The sequence below is a fragment of the Aquarana catesbeiana genome, linkage group LG13 (assembly GCF_042186555.1).
Source record: "Aquarana catesbeiana isolate 2022-GZ linkage group LG13, ASM4218655v1, whole genome shotgun sequence".
Taxonomy (NCBI): domain Eukaryota; kingdom Metazoa; phylum Chordata; class Amphibia; order Anura; family Ranidae; genus Aquarana; species Aquarana catesbeiana.
The window spans coordinates 194,725,084-194,746,106 of record NC_133336.1 but is presented as its reverse complement, the minus strand read 5'-3'; the positions used below and the strand labels follow the sequence as shown (position 1 = coordinate 194,746,106).

At 47.4% G+C, this 21,023-nt stretch overlaps 1 protein-coding gene across 3 annotated transcripts in view; it reads right to left on the bottom strand.

Moving 5' to 3' along the window:
• The window catches only part of LOC141117257 (high affinity immunoglobulin gamma Fc receptor I-like), a 43,745-nt gene that overhangs the window by 12,211 nt on the left and 10,511 nt on the right, over positions 1–21,023 (bottom strand). For 2 of the 3 annotated variants that reach the window (XM_073610019.1, XM_073610018.1), the window contains 2 exons: positions 1,988–2,245; positions 238–519 (listed from right to left, as the gene is read on the bottom strand). In XM_073610019.1, the coding sequence (XP_073466120.1) occupies positions 238–519; positions 1,988–2,245 (540 nt within the window). The remainder of the gene's footprint in view (positions 1–237; positions 520–1,987; positions 2,246–21,023) is intronic. The other variant, XM_073610020.1, reaches the window with a different exon arrangement.

Below are 21,023 nucleotides of genomic sequence, written 5' to 3'. Positions count from 1 at the left end.
ACCCCACAATCAACGATCCAACCCACTTGGGGTTCCCTAACTGTTTCCAGGAGGCAAGGGAATACTACATATCAAGAGGTTTGTCTATTTGTTGGTTTTTTGAGATTATTTCAGTTCAGGCTGGGCATCATTACTAATACAATTTGGAGTGAGATGATAACTTATCTTCACCGAGTCTTCTGATTTGGGGTTATGAAATGTTACTCAAGTCTTGTGTTGGTACTGTAATTAACTCACCGTTTATCTTGACCAATATCTCCTGACTCTTCTTCCTTACACTGTTGGTTGAGGTTGTCACTTCACAGGAATATTTCCCAGAGTCCTTCACCTGAGCGGACTGAATTCCATATTGATTATTTGAAAATGATTCTCGGACATTCTGCCCATCTTTGTAAAAAGCAAATTTCAGTTGTGTCCTCGGTCTGAGCGGGCTGAGACTAGTGTCACATGTCAGGGTCATCTCATCACCTTCTACCACTGGAGACGGGGTCACTTTTATCTCTGGAATTTCAAATAGCTCTAAAAAATAATCACATAGACAAACAGTAAGAGTAATGTATCTTCTGTATTGATCATTACTGAGTACATAATTCACATCACACCTGTACAATATGGAATTCAGTCCGCTCAGGTGAAGGACTCTGGGAAATATTCCTGTGAAGTGACAACCTCAACCAACAGTGTAAGGAAGAAGAGTCAGGAGATATTGGTCAAGATAAACGGTGAGTTAATTACAGTACGAACACAAGACTTGAGTGTATTATTCTGTACTTGGTGCTTTCTTTTTTTTAACCCTATTGCTGCCACGGGCTTAAGTACTACATCCAGGGCAGCAAAGACTTGTAAACTCATTATTGCAGCTGGGAGTCTCTTTACATTTCCAACTGTTGGCTTTCTAGTGGAAATGATTCTGTAAAGCTGCCCGACCACTTCCACACATGCTACAAGATGCCACTACCCCCTGCATGTATTCTGGGTCCATTATGGACAGGCAAGGTGGGTGTCAGTGGGGAGAGCAGATGACTATCAACAAATGTCTGTCCACTGATCATATCTGCACTGAATGAAAGCCAGAAACAACCAGCTGTTCATCACTTCGAGTTTCAAAGCTGTCATTCCCTGGCTGCTGTGGCTGGGGAAGAAGCTATTCAGGCACAAACTGTGCTTATTAAGCTTCAATGGGGTCCATAGGTGACAGTAGAGGTCTAATAAACCCTACTGTTATGTCCACTATGTCCATTGTCAGCCCCCTAAGTGACAGCAATAAAGTTAAAGCCTAACTCCACATTTATTGTCCCCTTTAAATAGTTTGTTTGGGCCAAGCTGGTGGACTTGCTGGGTGAGCTGTATGAATTGTATGTAGCCACAGTGCCCACTCCACTCCCACTCCACTCATTCATTCACAGAAAACGTTGTATACTATGAATGAACAGAAAGCTTCCTATGATTGGCTGAGGCAGAGATAGTGGCATCATCCCCCTGCTTTTCCACCTTAGCCAATCAAAGGAAGCTTTGTAATCATTCATAGAATACAAAGCTTTCTGTGAATGGTTGAACAGCGCTCATCCTGACTCGATTTGGTTCTGGGAGTGGGACGGGAAGTTCTCATCCCACTGCCAAAACACAGCACTGTGTACTGTATTTAAGCATCGCCTATGGATGCCTATTTTGGGTACCAACATTTTTCGCCATTTTACAAGTGTTTCATATGTTTGGTATTTATTTACTCTACACAACCCCATCTTTTATACTCTTCCAAAAACAGGATAATGTATTGTGTTTGTGTGCACTAAAATTAACTTATCTTCACTGTGAAATAGTGAAATTGCACTACCACCATTTTATTCTCCAGGGTCTCTGCTTTCAGAAAATCCATAATGTTTGGGAGTGTAACTAATTTTCAGGCTTAAAATGTGCATTTGAAAAAGATTTAATAAACCTGTTTGTTTATGTTTAAGGGTAGCAATGTACACATCCTATGACTTACTGTGTATGTAGATAAAAGCTTCATCTTTGTAAGTATTATAAATATTCAAAGATTCTTCCTTTGCACATTTGTATTTCCCAATGTTCATCATGTTTACAATTCCTACATGAAATTCAGATGTTTTGCTCCAGTTTTGAATGATACCTTCATCCTTGTAGAATATTGTAGATTTTGCCGTGTAGTCAGAACGATGGTGACATTTCAGAGTCAGATCATCCCCTTCATGAACATCAAGAGGAACCTGCAGGATCACCCCAACTGGAACACAGAGAAGATCACATGAGAAGATGGAGGACAGACACAGTATTGCTCCCACAACCATTTATAGTATAGGTGTATAGTAGATGCATCTTGTGTGCAACCTCCATGACTTATCATATATAATTAATCAATTAATCTGAATTAAAGTGATCCAATTGCTAGGATTACAATTTAAAAGAGAAGAACACTGTAAAAGAAGATGTCCATTACTTATACATCTGTCTAGTCTTCTGTCCCGGGTGATCTTTATAGTGTGTTCCCGCTGAGTACTGTGGTTTCACCCGTCAGCTACTATGTGTTGTATTGGCCAGCAGGGGGAACCCTAGAGTGCAGAAATCAGTGCTATTTGACATATCTGGATGTGTTGGATAGCGGCAGTGCCCTTAGCTCTGCAATAGCTAAGTACTGATGAACCAAACTGCTCTGGTTTCGGTTCAAGCAAGGTTTGGCAAACTACAATGAGGTTCATATGCACAACCCAAACCCCTTTGAAATCAACGGGAGCAGAATCTGTCAAATTAAAAAGATGCCCATATTCTAGGCTAATAGGCAAGAGGGTGTCAAAAAATAGCACTGGAGATAAGAACTGTCCTGGGGAATGTACAGTGGGGACGGAAAGTATTCAGACCCCCATAAATTTTTCACTCTTTGTTATATTGCAGCCATTTGCTAAAATCATTTAAGTTCATTTTTTGTCCTCATTAATGTACACACAGTACCCCATATTGACAGAAAAACACAGAATTGTTGACATTTTTGCAGATTTATTAAAAAAGAAAAACTGAAATATCTCATGGTCCTAAGTATTCAGACCCTTTGCTGTGACACTAATATATTTAACTCTGGTGCTGTCCATTTCTTCTGATCATCCTTGAGATGGTTCTACAGCTTCATTTGAGTCCAGCTGTGTTTGATTATACTGATTGCACTTGATTAGGAAAGCCACACACCTGTCTATATAAGACCTTACAGCTCACAGTGCATGTCAGAGCAAATGAGAATCATGAGGTCAAAGGAACTGCCTGAAGAGCTCAGAGACAGAATTGTGGCAAGGCACAGATCTGGCCAAGGTTACAAAAAAAAAATCTGCTGCACTTAAGGTTCTTGAGAGCACAGTGGCCTCCATAATCCTTAAATTGAAGACGTTTGGGACGACCAGAACCCTTCCTAGAGATGGCCGTCCGGCCAAACTGAGCTATCGGGGGAGAAGAGCCTTGGTGAGAGAGGTAAAGAAGAACCCAAAGATCACTGTGGCTGAGCTCCAGAGATGCAGTCAGGAGATGGGAGAAAGTTGTAGAAAGTCAACCATCACTGCAGCCCTCCACCAGTCGGGGCTTTATGGCAGAGTGGCCCGACGGAAGTCTTTCCTCAGTGCAAGACACATGAAAGCCCGCATGGAGTTTGCTAAAAAAAAACACCTGGAGGAATCCAAGATGGTGAGAAATAAGATGAGACCAAGATAGAACTTTTGGCCTTAATTCTAAGCGGTATGTGTGGAGAAAACCAGGCACAGTTCATCACCTGTCCAATACAGTCCCAACAGTGAAGCATGGTGGTGGCAAAATCATGCTGTGGGGGTGTTTTTCAGCTGTAGGGACAGGACAACTGGTTGCAATCGAGGGAAAGATGAATGCGGCCAAGGACAGGGATATCCTGGACGAAAACCTTCTCCAGAGTGCTCAGGACCTCAGACAGGGCCGAAGATTTACTTCCAATAAGACAATAACCCTAAACACACAGCTAAAATAACAAAGGAGTGGCTTCACAACAACTCCTTGATTGTTCTTGAATGGCCCAGCCAGAGCCCTGACTTAAACCCAATTGAGCATCTCTGGAGAGACCTAAAAATGGCTGTCCACCAACGTTTACCATCCAACCTGACAGAACTGGAGAGGATCTGCAAGGAGGAATGGCAGAGGATCCCCAAATCCAGGTGTGAAAAACTTGTTGCATCTTTCCCAAAAAGACTCATGGCTGTATTAGATCAAAAGGGGGCTTCTACTAAATACTGAGCAAAGGTTCTGAATACTTAGGACCATGTGATATTTCAGTTTTTCTTTTTTAATAAATCTGTAAAAATGTCAACAATTCTGTCTTTTTCTGTCAATATGGGGTGCTGTGTGTACATTAATGAGGAAAAAAATGAACTTAAGTGATTTTAGCAAATGGCTGCAATATAACAAAGAGTGAAAAATGTAAGGGGGTCTGAATACTTTCCGTCCCCACTGTATATCAATGCATTGAGAAAAGGCTTGAAAATTAAATTTGGCCAGGAGCACTGACATTTACAAAGGAAAAATATTTGAATTGCCAACAAATGACATTTCTCTCCTGTATCTTTTTTATTACTTTAACCACTTCCATACGAGGCATTTTCACCCCCTTCCTGCCCAAGCCAATTTTCAGCTTTCAGCGCTGTCGCACTTTGAATAACAATTGCGCGGGCATACAACACTGTACACATATGAAATTTTTATCATTTTTTCCCCACTAATAGAGCTTTCTTTTGGTGGTATTTGATCACCTCTGCGGTTTTTATTTCTTGCGCTATAACAAAACAAATGTGACAAGTTTGAAAAAAACACAATATTTTTTACTTTTTGCTATAATAAATATCCATTTTATTTTTTATTTTTTAAACAAATGTCTTCCTCAGTTTAGGCTGATATGTATTCTTTTGGTAAAAAAATATTGCAATAAGCATATATTTATTGGTTTGCGCAAAACTTATAGCGTCTACAAAATAAGGGGATAGATTTATAGCATTTTTATTATAATTTTTTTTTTACTAGTAGTGGCGGCGATCTGCATTTTTTATCATGACTGCGATATTGCGGTGGACATATTGGACACTTTTGACACATTTTTGGGACCATTCTCATTTATACAGAGATCCGTGCTATAAAAATGCATTAATTACTGTTTAAATGTGACTGGCAATGAAGGGGTTAACCAGGAGGGGGCGCTGTAGGCTTAATCATGTTGCTAGGGAGTGATTCTAACTGTGGGGGGAGGGGACTCACAAGGGGAGGAGACAAAGCGGTGTTCCTCTGTACAAGGAACACACCATCGGTCTCCTCCCATCTGACAGGATGTGGATCTGTGTGTTTACACACACAGATCCACGGTCCTGCTCGGTTACCGGGCAATCGCGGGTGCCCGTCGGACATTGTGCCGGGCATGCGCATCGGGACCCGGTGACCTGGGGGACCTGGAAGAGCCGCCGTCATATGGATAACAGGATAACAGCTGCACCGTCCCGCCGTCGGGACTTGCAGGCAGCAAGTGGTTAAAGAAAATTAGTTTTTTTCTTAACACCTTCCCACCTGCCTATAGCGGATCGATGGCCAGGCGGAGGCTTTACTATTCATATGCTAAACGTCCTTCAGCCCTTCGGAATGGGCTGCTCGTGCCTCGGACACAGCGCATCACCGATCATGGTAAAGAGCCTGTGACGTAGGCTCTTTACCATGTGTCCAGTCACAGCTGATCATAGTGTAAATAGGAAATGCCGGTTAGGCTGACAGCTCATGAGGAGAGGAGAGGAGAGCCGATAAACGTCATTCCTCAGTGAGGACATCTGCACTGATAATCAGTGCCCTGTTTGTCAGTGAAGCCCCTTCAGTGCCCATCAGTGATGCCTGTCATTGCCCATCAGTGCTGCCTATCGGTGCCTATCATTTCTGCCTATCAGTGACCATAAGTGCCCATTAGGGATGAGCTGAACACCCCCGGTTTGCAGCAGAACATGCGAACAGGCAAAAAATTTGTGCGAACACGCAAACACTGTTAAAGTCTATGGAAAACGAACATGAAAAACCAATTGCTCATTTTAAAGGCTTATATGCAAGTTATTGCCATAGAAAGTGTTTGGGGGTATTAAGGGGAACCTCACGCCAATTTTTAAAAACAACAAGGCCTGGGGGTCCCCCCAAAATCCATACCAGACCCTTATCCGAGCATGCAACCTGGCAGACCGCAGGAAAAGGGGGGGACAGGAGAGCACCGCCCCTCCTGAACCGTACCAGGCCACATGCCCTCAACATGTGGAGGGTGCTTTGAGCCCTCCTAAAACACCTTGTCCCCATGTTGATGGGGACAAGGGCCTCATCCCCCAAAACCTTGCCCGGTGGTTGTGGGGGTCTGCGGGCCCCAGATCCTGGCCCCCACCCTATGTGAATGGGTATCGGGTACATTGTACCCCTACTCATTCACCAAAAAAATTTCAAAAAAGTAAAAATGACAGGAGTCAGTTTTTGACAATTCCTTTATTAAAAAAAAATAAAAAATTGTCCCGCAATGTCATCCATCTTTAATCACAGCACAGATTGACCAAAAGAAAAAACCTGAAAACCTCTGCCACGATGGGAGGCAGACCCCCACAACCACCGGGCAAGGGTTGTGGGGATGAGCCCTTGTCCCCATCGATGTCCCCATTCAATGATTTTTATGTATATTGCCAGGATCCGACAATATATTACAACTGCGAGCAGTTTTAAAAGACATTTTTTCCTTTAGAAATGTAATTTTGCTGCTCTCATTCATTACACTATGTAAGGCTGCTATGCCTTACATAGCCTTACATAGTGTGGGGCGTGGACTTAGCCCCCTGAGCCATGATTGAGCACACTGCCTTTGGCCAATCATGGCTCTTACAGCAGAGCGTGCTGTGATTGGCCAAAGCATGCAGGTCAGGTGCATGCTTTGGCCAATCAGCAGCCGTCAATACACTGCAACCTCGCAGTGCATTATGGGGCATTCCGTGGGCACTCGGATTTCCCGCGAACGCCCCATAATGTTTGGAATTCGGCGAATGGGCGAACACTTACATTCGACTCGAACCGCGGACTCATCCCTAGTGCCCATAAGTGTCAGTGCAACCTCATCAGCACACATCAGTGAAGGAGAAAAAATACTTATTTCCAAAGTTTTATAACAAAAACATTTTTTTTTCACAATTTTAGTTTGTTTAGCAAAAAATAAAAAAACCCAGTGGTGATCAAATACCACAAAAAGAAAGCTTTATGTGTCTGAAACAAATACAAATTTTTGTTTGGGTACAGCGTTGCATAACCGCGCAATTGTCATTCAAACTGCAACAGCTGAAAATTGGCCTGAGCAGGAAGGGGGTGAAAGTGCCCACTATTGAAGTGGTTAAAAAAAACGAGTATACCAGGCCATCAAATCTGGTGGCCTGGCTGGTGGTTGTGGGGTTCTGTGGGTGATGGGCTTATCAGAATCTGAAAGCCCCCTTTAACATTAAAGGGGCCCCCAGATACTGCCACCCCCCAGATGAATGTATGGGGGTCCTGCCCCCTGCTGTCTGCTGAAAAAGAATCCTGACACCCCAGAGCACACAACCAATTCTGATGGTACTCACAGGCAAATGACAGCTCCCTGAGCTATCATCAGCACTTTAAGGGAAGGGGTGGGGATAGTGGGGACATAATTGACCAAATATTGCCATTCATCCAGTGGCCATATTTGTGCAATGATATCACCCCCTGTCCCTGCCCCTTTGGTTGGTGGGGTTTTCCAGTGATATCAGCTGTTGCTAGGGACACAGTGAGTGCAAGCATTAGCTGCTTCCCTAGCAACTGCTGACCATGGGAAGCTGTCATATATAGAAGCACAAGACCTTCTAAATGGAGCAAACCATCAGCTTTTAATGTTGTATTCAGCATCTTCTATTACAGGTTTCTTCTATCTAAAATGTTTTGTTCCTAGTTACAGGGTCATTGTAAGGGCTGTATCCATTGTGATGCAGAACAATAAATGCTAGTTCTGATGGTGTCACAATCTTTAAAGCCCGAACTTCAGGCAAATATAAAAGGCATACATTAATGGAGCTTTCCTCTCATATTATTATTATTGTAAAGGATTTATATAAAGCCGAAAGTTTACGCAACGCTTTACAACATTAGGGCAGGCAGTACAATTACAATACAATTTGATACAGGGGGGGAATCAGAGAGCTCTGCTCATTAGAGCTTACAATCTAGGAGGGAGGGTCAAGTTATACAAAAGGGTAATAGCTTTGGGGGATGAGCTAATGGAGAAAATAGTGCAGTAGTTAGATGGAGGCAGGATAGGCTTCTCTGAAGAGGAAAGTTTTCAGGGATCGCCTAAAAGTGGATAAATTTAGAGACAGTCTGACAGATTGGGGTAGCGAATTCCAGAGGATGGGCGAGGCTCGGGAGAAGTCCTGAAGGCGGATATGGGAGAAGGTAATGAGGGAGCTAGAGAGCAGGAGGTCTTGGGAGGAACAAAGAGGGCAATTAGGTTGGTATTTTGAGACTAGGCTAGTGATGTAGCTGGGGGCAGAGTTGTGGATGGCTTTGTAAGTATTTTGAATTTAATTTGTTGGGCATGTGGCAGCCAATGGAGGGATTGGCAGAGAGGGGTAACAGACACTGTGCGGTTTGTAAGGTGGATGAGTCTGGCAGCAGCATTCATGATGGACTGAAGGGGGATAGTCTATTTAAAGGTAAGCCAATGAGGAGGTAGTTGCAGTAGTCAAGGCGAGAGATAACCAGGGAATGAATCAGGAGCTTTGTGGTTTCATTGGTTAGAAAGAGACGTAGTTTAGAGAGGAGGCAAACTTTGGAAAGTGATTGGATGTGGGCCGAAAGGAGAGTTCAGAATCCAGGATAACACCTAGCACGCTGACATGTGGGGAGGGGTGGATGGTTGTGCCGTTGCTCTTGACAGATAAGTCAGGGGAAGAGACACGTGGGGGAGGAAATATTATAAGTTCGGTTTTGGACAAGTTGAGTTTGAGGAAGTGGTGTGAAATCCATACAGATATGTCTGTTAGTAAGTTAGTGATGCATGAGGAGACTGATGGAGTGAGCTGAGGGGTGGAGAGATAGATTTGTGTGTCATCAGAGTAGAAATGATATTGAAAGCCATGAGAGGCTATCAGCTGACCCAGGGAACAGGTGTATATTGAAAATAAAAGAGGTCCAAGAACAGAACCTTGGGGGACCCCGATGGAGAAGGGAGGAGGAGTGGAGGAAGTAGAATTGTAAGTGACCCTGAAGGCGCGTTGAGATAGGTAGGATGAGAGCCACTGAAGAGCACAGTCACGGAGACCAAGGGAGTAAAGTTTTTTGAGGAGGAGGGGGTGGTCAACCATGTCAAAGGCAGTTGAAAGGTCCAGAAGTAGGAGTACAGAATAGTGTCCGTTGGTTTTTGCAGTTAGTAGGTCATTTGTGAGTTTTAAAAGAGCAGTTTCTGTGGAGTGTTGAGGGCGAAATCCAGATTGAAGGTGGTCACTCAGTTGGTTGTAAACCAGGCGTTCAAGGAGTTTAGAGGAAAAGGGGAGCAAGAAGATAGGGTGTAGGTTGTTAAGATTGGCAGGGTCCAAGGATGGCTTTTTAAGTATCGGGGTGACCAGTTGCATGTTTTAGAGCATTGGGGAAAATGCCAGAGGTGAGGGAGAGATTGAAGATGTGAGTTAGAGAGTGTAGGATAGAGTAAGAGGGCGACCGTAGTGTTTGAGAGGGAATAGGGTCCAGGGGGCAGGTGGTTAGGTGGGCGTTAGAAAGGAGTTTAGCAACTTCGTCTGTAGTAGCAGATTTGAATAAGGGGAGTGTCAATTGTACCTGTTGATATGGGGTCTTAACTGGGGGAGATACCTGTAGAGTGGAGATTTCATCACAGATTGTATCAATCTTGTTTTTGAAGTGATTAGCGATCTCCTGGGCAGTGAGTGAGTCAGTGGGTGGAGGTGGTGGAGGATGAAGTAGAGAGTTGAAGGTAGAGAAAAGTTTACAGGGACTCGATGAGAAGGTGTTAATAAGAGTAGTAAATTAGGTCTGCTTGGCAGTGTGGAGAAAAGAATAGTATTTTTGGAGGGCAGATTTGTATTGGTTGAAGTCTTTGAAAGACTTGGACTTGTGCCACAGATGCTCAAGAGCGTGACTACGTTTTTTGAGAATTTTAGTGTCATCTGTTTGCCAGGTTTGTAGGTGTCGAGGCCTGATTCTGCATGTAGTGAGGGGAGCAAACTTGTTCAGGGTGGAGGACAGTGATTTATTCAAGATGGAAGTGACTTGGTTGGGGCAGGACAGGAGAGATTTTGTCATAGAGGTGGTCAGTAGAAGAATAGAGGAGAGAAGAGTTGACGTTGCGAAAGTTTCTACGGGTGATGGTTAGGCGATTGGAGGGAAAGGTAGTGGAAGACAGGGAGAGAGAGAAACGAATAAGGTGATGGTCGGAGAGAGGAAAAGGATTGTTTGAGAAGTTGCATGGAGTGCAAGGGTAGGAGAATACAAGGTCAAGGGTGTTGCCATCAGAGTGAGTAGAAGCCTGTACCCATTGCTTCAGGTCAAATGAAGAGGCTAAAAAATTTAGAAGTAGCAGGAGTGTTTGTATTAGCAGGGATGTTGAAATCACTGAGAAGGATTGTGGGAATTTCCGAAGAGAAAAAGTAGGGTAGCCAGGCAGAGAACTCATCAAGGAAAGTCGAAAATGGTCCAGGGGGCCGGTAGATCAGAGCAATTCTTAGGGAAGTAGGAGAGAATAGACGTATACAGTGAGCTTCAAATGATGAGAGGGAAAGAGAGGAAGGGAAGTGAATAACCTGGAAGGTGCTTTGGGGGGATAAAAGGAATCTCACTCCACCTCCCTTGCGTCCATTATGCCTAGGGGAGTGAATCAAGTGAAGGCCACCCTGGGAGAGGGAAGCAGGAGAAGGGGTGTCAGATTTGTGGAGCCAGGTTTTGGTGAGAGCAAGTAGATTAAAGGAATTAGTGACAAAGAGGTCATGAACAGCGGTGAGTTTGTTGCAGACAGAGCGAGCATTCCAGAGGGTGCAGGAGAGGGGGAGGATGGCATTGGGAAGAAGAGGAACGGAGACTAAATTGCGTAGATTGCGACTACTGCCAGAGGGTGTAGGGTGATAGTGATGGGTGTGTTGGGTACAAGTAAATAAGGGAGGCCCAGGGTTTGGGGAAATATCTCCAGCAGTTAGGAGAAGCAGAAAAGTAAGGAAGGTATTATGAGAATACGATTTGTATGAGGGGACATGCTTCAGTATCCTGGGGTGTTTGTTAGCAAGTTAGCAACTCTCATACATATATCACAGTGTTCACAATTTCAAGTCTTGAGCTACTAGCCAGGCCTTAAGAGTTAGTCGCCTCCAGTTGCCCCGCACAACCCCTACCCTGCCTTGCCCCTAATTCCACCCCTAAACATGCCCTCATAAATTATCTCATGAAATGACACTGTTATGCCAGGTACACACGAGCGGACTTTCCGGCAGACTTGGTCCAACGTCCTTCCTGCTGGACTTTCCGGCAGACTACCTGAACGGACGGACTTGCCTACACACGACCGGACTTTCCGGCAGGCTAGGTCCGCCCGTCTTTCCGACGGATTTTCGCCTGAGTTACGGCGGACTTTCAGAATGACACCGGGAGAAGAGAGTGGAGAAGTCGGAAGAAGACCCCCAAAGACAGAAGACCCTCGGAGCTGTCTAATAAATTACTTTAAAAACCTGTGTAGTGTGTTTTATTATTGACACTTTTTCCCTAGGTGAATAGGTAGGGGTACCATGTACCCCATACTCATTCACATAGGGTGGGGGGCCGGGATCTGGGGGACCTCTTATTATAGGGGGCTCCCGGATTCCGATAAGCCCCCCGTCCACAGACCCCGACAACCAACAGCCAGGGTTGTCAGGAAGAGGCCCTTGTCCTCATCAACATGGGGACAAGGTGCTTTGTGGTGGGGGGCCCGCAGGGCGCCCCCTCCCCCAAAGCACCCACCCCCCATGTTGAGGGCATGCGGCCTGGTACGGTTCAGGAGGGGGGGGCGCTTGCTCGTCCCCACCCCCTTTCCTTACCGGCCGAGGTTGCGTGCTTGGATCGGGGTCTGGTATGGATTTTAGGGGGGACCCCATGCCGTTTTTTCGGCGTAGGGGGTTCCCCTTAAAATCCATACCAGACCTAAGGGCCTGGTATGCCCTGCGCTCACCGCAATAGGAAAATTTGTTTTTCCTATTGCCGCGAGCGCGAGATGCAGTACCCTGCCCTTGCGTCGTATCTGGTCCGTCAGACCAGCATACAGACGAACGGCCTTTCCGTCAGGAATTGAGTCCGGAGGAAAGATTTGAAACATGCTTCAAATCTAGGTCCGGTGGACTTTTGGGAAAAAAAAGTCCGCGGGAGCCTACATACGATCGGATTGTGCGGCGGACTCTGGTCTGCCGGACCAAGTATGCCGGAAAGTCCGCTTGTGTGTACGCGGCATTAGTCTTACAAACTTGGTGGTCATGCCCACCTCTGGTTTCTGGTCCAGGGTCTTTGGCATACTGCAATCCTTTGTAACGGTACGTAAGGATGCCCGACTGGTTCTTTTATATTGCCCTATACTGGGTCTTTTTGAACCTCAGCAGTAGGGATGAGCTTCGTGTTCGAGTCGAACCCATGTTCGACTCGAACATTGGCTGTTCGATCGTTCGCCGAATTGCGAACGATATGGGCCGTTCGCGCCAAATTCGTGTGGCGCGTCACGGCCCATAATTCACTGCAGCATTGCAGTGCATTGCTTGCTGATGATTGGCCAAGCATGCACTATGACCCGCATGCTTGGCCAATCACAGCGCCGCCTTAACAGAGAGCCATAATTGGCCAAAGCCAAGGAGGCTTTGGCCAATTATGGCTCAGGGGATTTAGTACACGCCCCACACTATATAAGGCCGCCTGCACGGCGGCCCTGTGCAGTGTGTTCCGGTGTGCTTAGAGAGAGAGAGACAGTGTCATTTCATTTGAGTTAGCTAGATTAGGCAGGACAGTCAGTCAGTCAGCTGCACTTAAAGTGTATTGTGTATATATATGCATCCCAGGTGTTGCATATATATATATATATATATATATATATATATATATATACACTGTATTCAGTTTAGCTAGATCCGTTCCTGTTATCTTCTAGACTATTTACATTTAGTGCAGTGCGTCCTGCTCACAGTGTTCAGCTAGATCCATTCCTGTTATATTCCTACTGACAGGCAGGCTTGACTTGTTACAGTATTTTGAAGAAAATTACTGGTGTTCTTTTGATCCTATTAGTACCACAGTCAGGCAGCTAGACTATTTACATTTAGTGCAGTGCGTCCTGCTCACAGTGTTCAGCTAGATCCGTTCCTGTTATCTTCTTACTGACAGGCAGGCTTGTCTTGTTACAGTATTTTAAAGAAAATTACTGGTGTTCTTTTGATCCTATTAGTACCACAGTCAGGCAGCTAGACTATTTACAGTTAGTGCAGTGCGTCCTGCTCACAGTGTTCTGCTAAACCTACAAGTTAGTGGGGTGCGTCCTGCTCACAGTGTTCAGCTAAACCTACAAGTTAGTGGGGTGCGTCCACCTCACAGTGTTCAGCTAAACCTACAAGCTAGTGGGGTGCGTCCTGCTCACAGTGTTCAGCTAGATCCGTTCCTGCTATCTTCTTACTGACAGGCAGGCTTGTCTTGTTACAGTAAATACAGCTACCTGAAGAAAATTTCTTGGTGTTCTTTTGATCCTATTAGTACCACAGTCAGGCAGCTAGACTATTTACAGTTAGTGCAGTGCGTCCTGCTCACAGTGTTCTGCTAAACCTACAAGTTAGTGGGGTGCGCCCTGCTCACAGTGTTCAGCTAAACCTACAAGTTAGTGGGGTGCGTCCACCTCACAGTGTTCAGCTAAAGCTACCTGTAGAAGGTTGGTGGTGTTCTCATACTACAGGCAGGCAGTTGATTTTGCTAGCTGCAGTATCAGTACATATATATATATATATCCCAGCTTAGTGCAGCTACAGGCCATTAGTATGTCTGGAAGGCCAAGAAGGAGAGGCAGACAGTCACAAGCCAATAAGAGAGGGCAAGCAGGCTCTGTGTCTAGTGCTGGTCGTGGAGACGGTGCATCCTCATCAGCACGTGGCCATGGGACACGCTTGGCCTTTTTTTCGGCAGCTGGCCATGTTGAGCCGCAACATGCGGAAGACTTGGTCGAGTGGATGACCAAGCCGTCCTCATCCTCCTCACCCTCTCTCACCCATGCCCAGGGTACTTTGTCTGGCAAAGCAGCGGCCTCTTCCCTTGGCTCAATGTCATCAGTGACTCCTTCCCTAGCCCCACCATGTCCTCCTGAGGAGTCCCTCGAACTGTTTGACCACAGTGTTGGGTACATGCTCCAGGAGGATGCCCAGCGTTTGGAAGGCTCTGATGATGATACTGAGCTCGATGAAGGCAGTAACACGAGCACGGACAGAGGGGGTGCCCAAGAAGGACAGCAATCTGGCAGTCATGCTCCCCCTGCTGCAGCATACTGCCAGGTTTGCTCCAGTGATGAGGAGGGAGGGGATGATGAGGTCACTGACTCAACGTGGGTGCCTGATAGGAGAGAGGAGGAGGAGGAGGAGGAGGAGGCGGCACATCACCAACGAGGCAGGATGCCCTCCAGGGGCCAGCCTAAGGGCAGCACATTGACTGCATCACACCCCAAAGCTCCACATGTGCAGGGCGCTGCAGTCTCTGCGCGTTATTCAAAAAGTTCTTTGGTGTGGGCCTTTTTTGAGACGAGTGCATTAGATCGCACCGCTGCTATTTGCAACATATGTCTCAAGCGTATCTCGCGTGGCCAAAACATCTCCCGCTTGGGTACCACATGCTTGACCAGACATATGTTGACCTGCCATGCAGTTCGTTGGCAAGCGTATCTAAAAGACCCACACCAAAGAACAAAGAGGACCTCTGCTTGCTCCTCATCAGCTGAGATTTCCAACCCCACTAGACCTTCAGTCCTCTCTGAGACCTGCACTGAGAGGAATGAAGGTGTAGAATTAGGTGTGTCACAGCCACATACTTGTGGGCAATCTGATTTTGGTACACCGACGTCAGATTGTACCAGGCAAATTTCCCTGCCCCAGCTGCTGCACCGCCGAAAGAAGTTTGCTCCCAGCCATCCACATGCCCAACGGTTGAATGCTAGCTTGGCAAAATTGCTAGCACTTCAACTGCTGCCTTTTCAGTTGGTAGACTCTGCCCCCTTCCGTGAGTTTGTGGAATGTGCGGTTCCTCAGTGGCAGGTACCCAAACGCCACTTTTTCTCACGGAAGGCAATTCCGGCTCTCTACCAGCATGTGGAAGGCAATGTCCATGCCTCGCTGGACAGGGCGGTCAGCGGTAAGGTGCATATTACCGCTGACTCATGGTCCAGCAGGCATGGACAGGGACGTTACCTAAGTTTCACGGCGCATTGGGTGACTCTGCTGACAGCTGGGAAGGATGCAGGACAAGGTGCAGTAGTGTTGGAGGTTGTTCCGCCACCACGCCTCCAAAATGCTAATGATTGTGACACACCTCTCTCCTCCACCCCCTCCTCTTCTTCTTCCTCCATGGCCTCTTCCTCGGAACCAGCGGTGCTCCGTAGTCGTTCAAGGGGCTACGCAAGTACGCAGGCCAAAAGATGCCATGCGGTGCTTGAGCTGGTGTGCTTGGGGGACAGGAGCCACACTGGGGCAGAGGTTCTGTCAGCTCTGCAGGGGCTGGTTCAGAGGTGGTTGACGCCACGCCAACTTAAGGCAGGAATGGTGGTTTGCGACAATGGCACCAACCTCCTCTCTGCCCTCCGACAGGGACAAATGACCCATGTGCCCTGTTTGGCTCACGTCCTTAACTTGGTGGTGCAGCGGTTTTTGGGCAGGTACCCGGGCTTACAGGATGTCCTGAGGCAGGCCAGGAAAGTCTGTGTGCATTTCCGCCGGTCATATAATGCCAGTGCTCGGCTGACGGACCTCCAAAAGGAGTTTAACCTGCCCAAGGACCGCCTAATCTGTGACATGCCCACCAGGTGGAACTCAACGTTGGCAATGCTGCAGCGGCTGCACACGCAGCAGAGGGCCATCAATGAGTACCTGTGCGACTATGGCACCAGGACAGGGTCAGGGGAGCTTGGTTTTTTTTCCCCACGCCAGTGGGCCATGATCAGGGATGCATGCACTGTCCTGTCACCATTTGAGGAGGCCACGAGGATGGTGAGCAGTGACAGTGCATGCATCAGTGACACTGTCCCCCTTGTCCACCTGTTGGAGCACACGCTGCGTGGAATAATGGACAGGGGACTTGAGGCAGAACAGAGGCAGGAAGAGGAGGACTTCCTTAGCTCTCAAGGCCCCCTTTATCCAGACAGTGTTCCTGCGTGCCCGCCGATCACACAGGAAGAGGACGAGGAGGAAGAGGAGGAGGAGGAGGAGGAAGATTGTGTCAGTATGGAGGTGGAGCCTGGCACTCAGCATCAGCAGCAGTCTTTAAGGGATCAATCCCAAGAAACACATGGACTTGTACGTGGCTGGGAGGAGGTGGCTGCGGACCATGTCGTCCTTAGTGACCCAGAGGACTCCGGACCGAATGCCTCAGCAAACCTACGCTGCATGGCCTCCCTGATCCTGCAAAGCCTGCGTAAGGATCCTCGTATTCGTGGTATCAAGGAGAAGGACCAATACTGGCTGGCAACCCTCCTTGATCCACGTTACAAGGGTAAGGTTGCGGACCTTATCTTGCCATCGCAGAGGGAGCAGAGGATGAAACATCTTCGGGGGGCCTTGCAGAAAGGTCTGTGCAACGCGTTCCCAGAGACTGGGAGGTTACAAACTCCTGTTTCTGGACAACGTGTTGCTGAGGCTTCGTCAGTCAAAGAAGGAGCGGTGGAGAAGGTGGCCGTCTGACCGATGCGTTCAGACAATTTTTTGGTCCGCAGCCCCAAGGTATGATCGGTTCCAGCAACCATCGCCAGCGTCTGTTTTACATGGTGCAGGAATACCTAGGGGCAAGATCAGACTTGGACACCTTTCCCACCGAAAATCCTCTGGGTTACTGGGTCTTGAGGATGGATCACTGGCCAGAGCTTGCACAGTATGCAATTGAGCTACTGGCCTGTCCTGCATCCAGCGTTCTTTCGGAACGCACATTCAGTGCTGCTGGAGGCGTGGTAACCGATCACAGGGTGCGTCTGTCCACTGACTCGGTCGATCGACTGACCTTCATAAAAATGAATGAGTCTTGGATCACCACCAGCTACCAAGCACCTGATGCTGATGTAACCGAATAATTTTTTTTGAAATCTCAGATCCCTTCAAAGACTGCCTATGCTGATGCTGAGTGACTATCCCTGAGTAATTATCCTCTTCCTCCTCAATCATCACGCTGATAGCTTGTAAGAACATTTTTGGTTCTGGGTGCCACCACCAGTGCCTAAGGCACAATTTTTCAGCCCCTGTTTAACAGGGGCGTGTAATTACGATTTTTGATGTAATACTTTGCAGCAGGGCTCGTTCCTGCATTCCAACTAGAGTGTCTGTGAGGGGTTGCAGTGTTGTGGCACCAGCACCAGTGCCTAAGGCCCAATTTTTCAGCCCTTGTTTAACAGGGGCGTGTAATTACAATTTTTGATGCAATACTTTGCAGCAGGGCTCGTTCCTGCATTCCAACTAGAGTGTCTGCGAGGGGTTGCAGTGTTGTGGCACCAGCACCAGTGCCTAAGGCCTAATTTTTCAGCTCCTGTTCAACAGGGGCATGTAATTACAATTCTTGATCTAATATTTCACAGCAGAGCCCTGTGAGGGCTTACAGTGTTGTGGCCACAGCAACACCTAAGGCCCAAATTTCTGCTGAGTATATAGGGCAGGACCCTACTTTCAAACAACTAACTTACAAACGACTCCTACTTGCAAACGGAAGGAGACAACAGGAAGTGAAATCTACCCCTAGGAAGGGAAATTCTCTCCTGTAAGAGTTAATATGGGAAAAACATTTCTCCTTTCCACTGATGCTTTCCAATCCATTGGGACAAAAAGTGAGGTGAAATCTTCTGAAGAGGAGGAAAGACAGCAAAACAAATGTCACAGGGGTGATAACCCTTCCCTATGTTTTCCAAAAAGCTTAAAAAAGATTTTTTGGCTGGAGCTAAACACGTTAAAAATGTACCCGTTCAAAATTACAAAGAGATTCTACTTAACAACAAACCTACAGCCTGTATACTGCTGTTCAGAGTATATAGGGCCTGGTGGCCCCACACCTTTCCTTATTTTAATTTGGGTGCGGGGTTCCCCTTAATATCCATACAAGACCCAAAGGGCCTGGTAATGGACTGGGGGGTACCCATGCCGTTTGTCTCACTGATTTTCATCCATATTGCCAGGACCCGACATTACATTAAACCCGCAAGCAGTTTTAAATGAGATTTTTTCCTTTAAAAATGACATTTGGTGCAGGGACTGTTCTAAACACGGGAAACACGCGCCACTTTACAGGCATACTATAGACACCCCTCAGGTACGATATTTAAAGGAATATTTCACTTTTTTTTTTTTACTTTAAGCATCATTAAAATCACTGCTCCCGAAAAAACGTACGTTTTTAAAAGTTTTTTTTGCATTGATACATGTCCCCTGGGGTAGGACCCGGGTCCCCAAACCCTTTTTAGGACAATACCATGCAAATTAGCCTTTAAAATGAGCACTTTTGATTTCGAACGTTCGAGTCCCATAGACGTCAATGGGGTTCTAACGTTCGTGCGAACTTTCGGTCCGTTCGCAGGTTCTGGTGCGAACCGAACCGGGGGGTGTTCGGCTCATCCCTACTCAGCAGAAATTGGCCTCATACCTTTTTATATCTAACAAGCAAACTATAGCCCAGGTCTGGAAGGCTCTGACTGTTGCTTTTCAGGGAATGAAAACCAGGATGACCGCCCTGATGGTTGATGAGCAGATGTCCAGTATTTTGAAGGATTCACATCAGTGGCGGAATTATCAGGGTCGCAGCAGTTGCCGTTGCGACTGGGCCCTGTCGTTCTGCCATCGTGGGGGGGCCCTGGGCCCCTCCCCCAGCAAAATCCGTTTTAAACACGCTGAGCTAATTCCAGGAGCACAGTGCTGGGGAGAAAGCTCCAGCACTGAGCTCCAGTTCTCTGGCTAATGGGGTGGACCAGCGTGGGCACTCGTGACATCTACCCCACATCACTTGCGGGGTGCCCCGTGCCACATTCATGCAGCGATCGCCCCCCCCGGCAGCCGGTGTCTTGTCGAATACAGTCCCCTATCCAGAAGTGTCCGCCCTGTACTGCGCAGGCGCAGTACGGAGGACAAACGAGACGCCGAAAGTCTCCGAAGTTCAACAGCTGATCGTCAGCTGTACATGGCGCCTGCGCATTTATTCTTACCCTATGTCCAGGATCATTCCCTACTATCCAAGTGGACATAGAGTTAGAATAAATAGTTGCCGAGCGCAGTGAGGCCTTGCCCGAAGCGTGGCGAGCGAAGCGTGGCGAGCGAAGCGTGGCGAGCGAAGCGAGCCCGCGAGGGGCCCTCTTACACAGCCATCGCTAACAGGTGCCCGAGCGCCGTGTACAGCTGATGGTCAGCTGATCAACTTCGGACATTTTCGGCATGTCCTGCTGCTCCGTACTGCGCAGGCGCTGCGCCTGCGCAGTACGGGGCGGACACTATCTGATAGGAGGACACTATATGTCAGAACACCGGCATGTCTCCCCGCTGACTACACACCTTGCAGACCTCACTGAAGCCGGCTCCTCCTCCTTGCCTCCGATGCTCTCCTGTACATATACAGACAGGAGGAGCTGGGGAGGAGGAGTATAGAAATGGAAGAGCCGCGCTTCTGAGGTCAGTGTGTTTTTATGCATTCAGAGGAGGGTGACAATAGTAACTCAGAGGGGGGTTAATGAAAATACACCAGGAGGAGTGATGAGTGGGGGATAAACGGATATGTGCTGGGGGGGCTGGGGGAGTCTGATTTGACACCACACCTTGTAAGTCCTGTCTCCTCCCAAAGCGCCCCCCCAGCACATATCCTCTTACCCCCCCCATCAAAGAGATGCCATCTGTCTCAGAGGGGGCAATTGCAGCATCTGGGACCCCTGGCACCCTGTAAGAGATGCGGGGCAAGTGCCCCTGGTGCCCAAGCTGAAACATTGGGGGAGGGGGAATTTATGCCGCGCTGGAGGGGTCCTCGCCACCCCTCCTATCCAGCTCCTGCTTCCCTCCAGGCCCCTGTGTACCCCCTGGCTCCCTCAACTCCCCCCGCCCCCCCAACAACACTGCCGGCTTCCCTCCTCTCTAGCCAGCTGCTGTGGGGAATGTGTCAGGATGGAGAACGGGAAAGAGGCAGGTAAATGTGTCATTTACCAGCCCTTTCCCTGTCTTAATGATTAGAGTCAGTGATCCACACCGATCGCTGACTCTGTTCATTCAGAACTGAGGCATAATAAACTGTTTACTATGCTTCAAATAAAGGGAAAGTTCTGTACAGAACTATTCCTGTCCATTCATTCTGTGCAGCTGATACTGCAGATATGGAGATTGAGGGCTGTGTCCTCAGTCTGCTTTCTCTGTCTCAAAGGGGGAACATCAGAGGTCTGCTTAGACCCCTGATATTACACCAAAGCCCCCAACGGGGCTCATAAAATATTGTAAAAAATAATAAACGATAAAATTGTAAAAGTGAATGAAATAAAATGGTCAAAACGAATAAACAAATAAAATAACGAAAATAAAACTACTGACACCGGTGATGGAACTACCGGGTCACAAAGGTCGCACTTGCAATCAGGACCTGGTGTTTCGCCATCGTGGGGGGGGCCACGGCCGAGGGACAGGGGGCCCTTTATGATTTCTTGCACCGGGGCCCTGAAGGTTCTAGTTACGCCTCTGATTCACATGCAAAATTCTTGAAAGTTTGGGACCCTTGGATAAGTTACTCATGCCAGTCCCTGC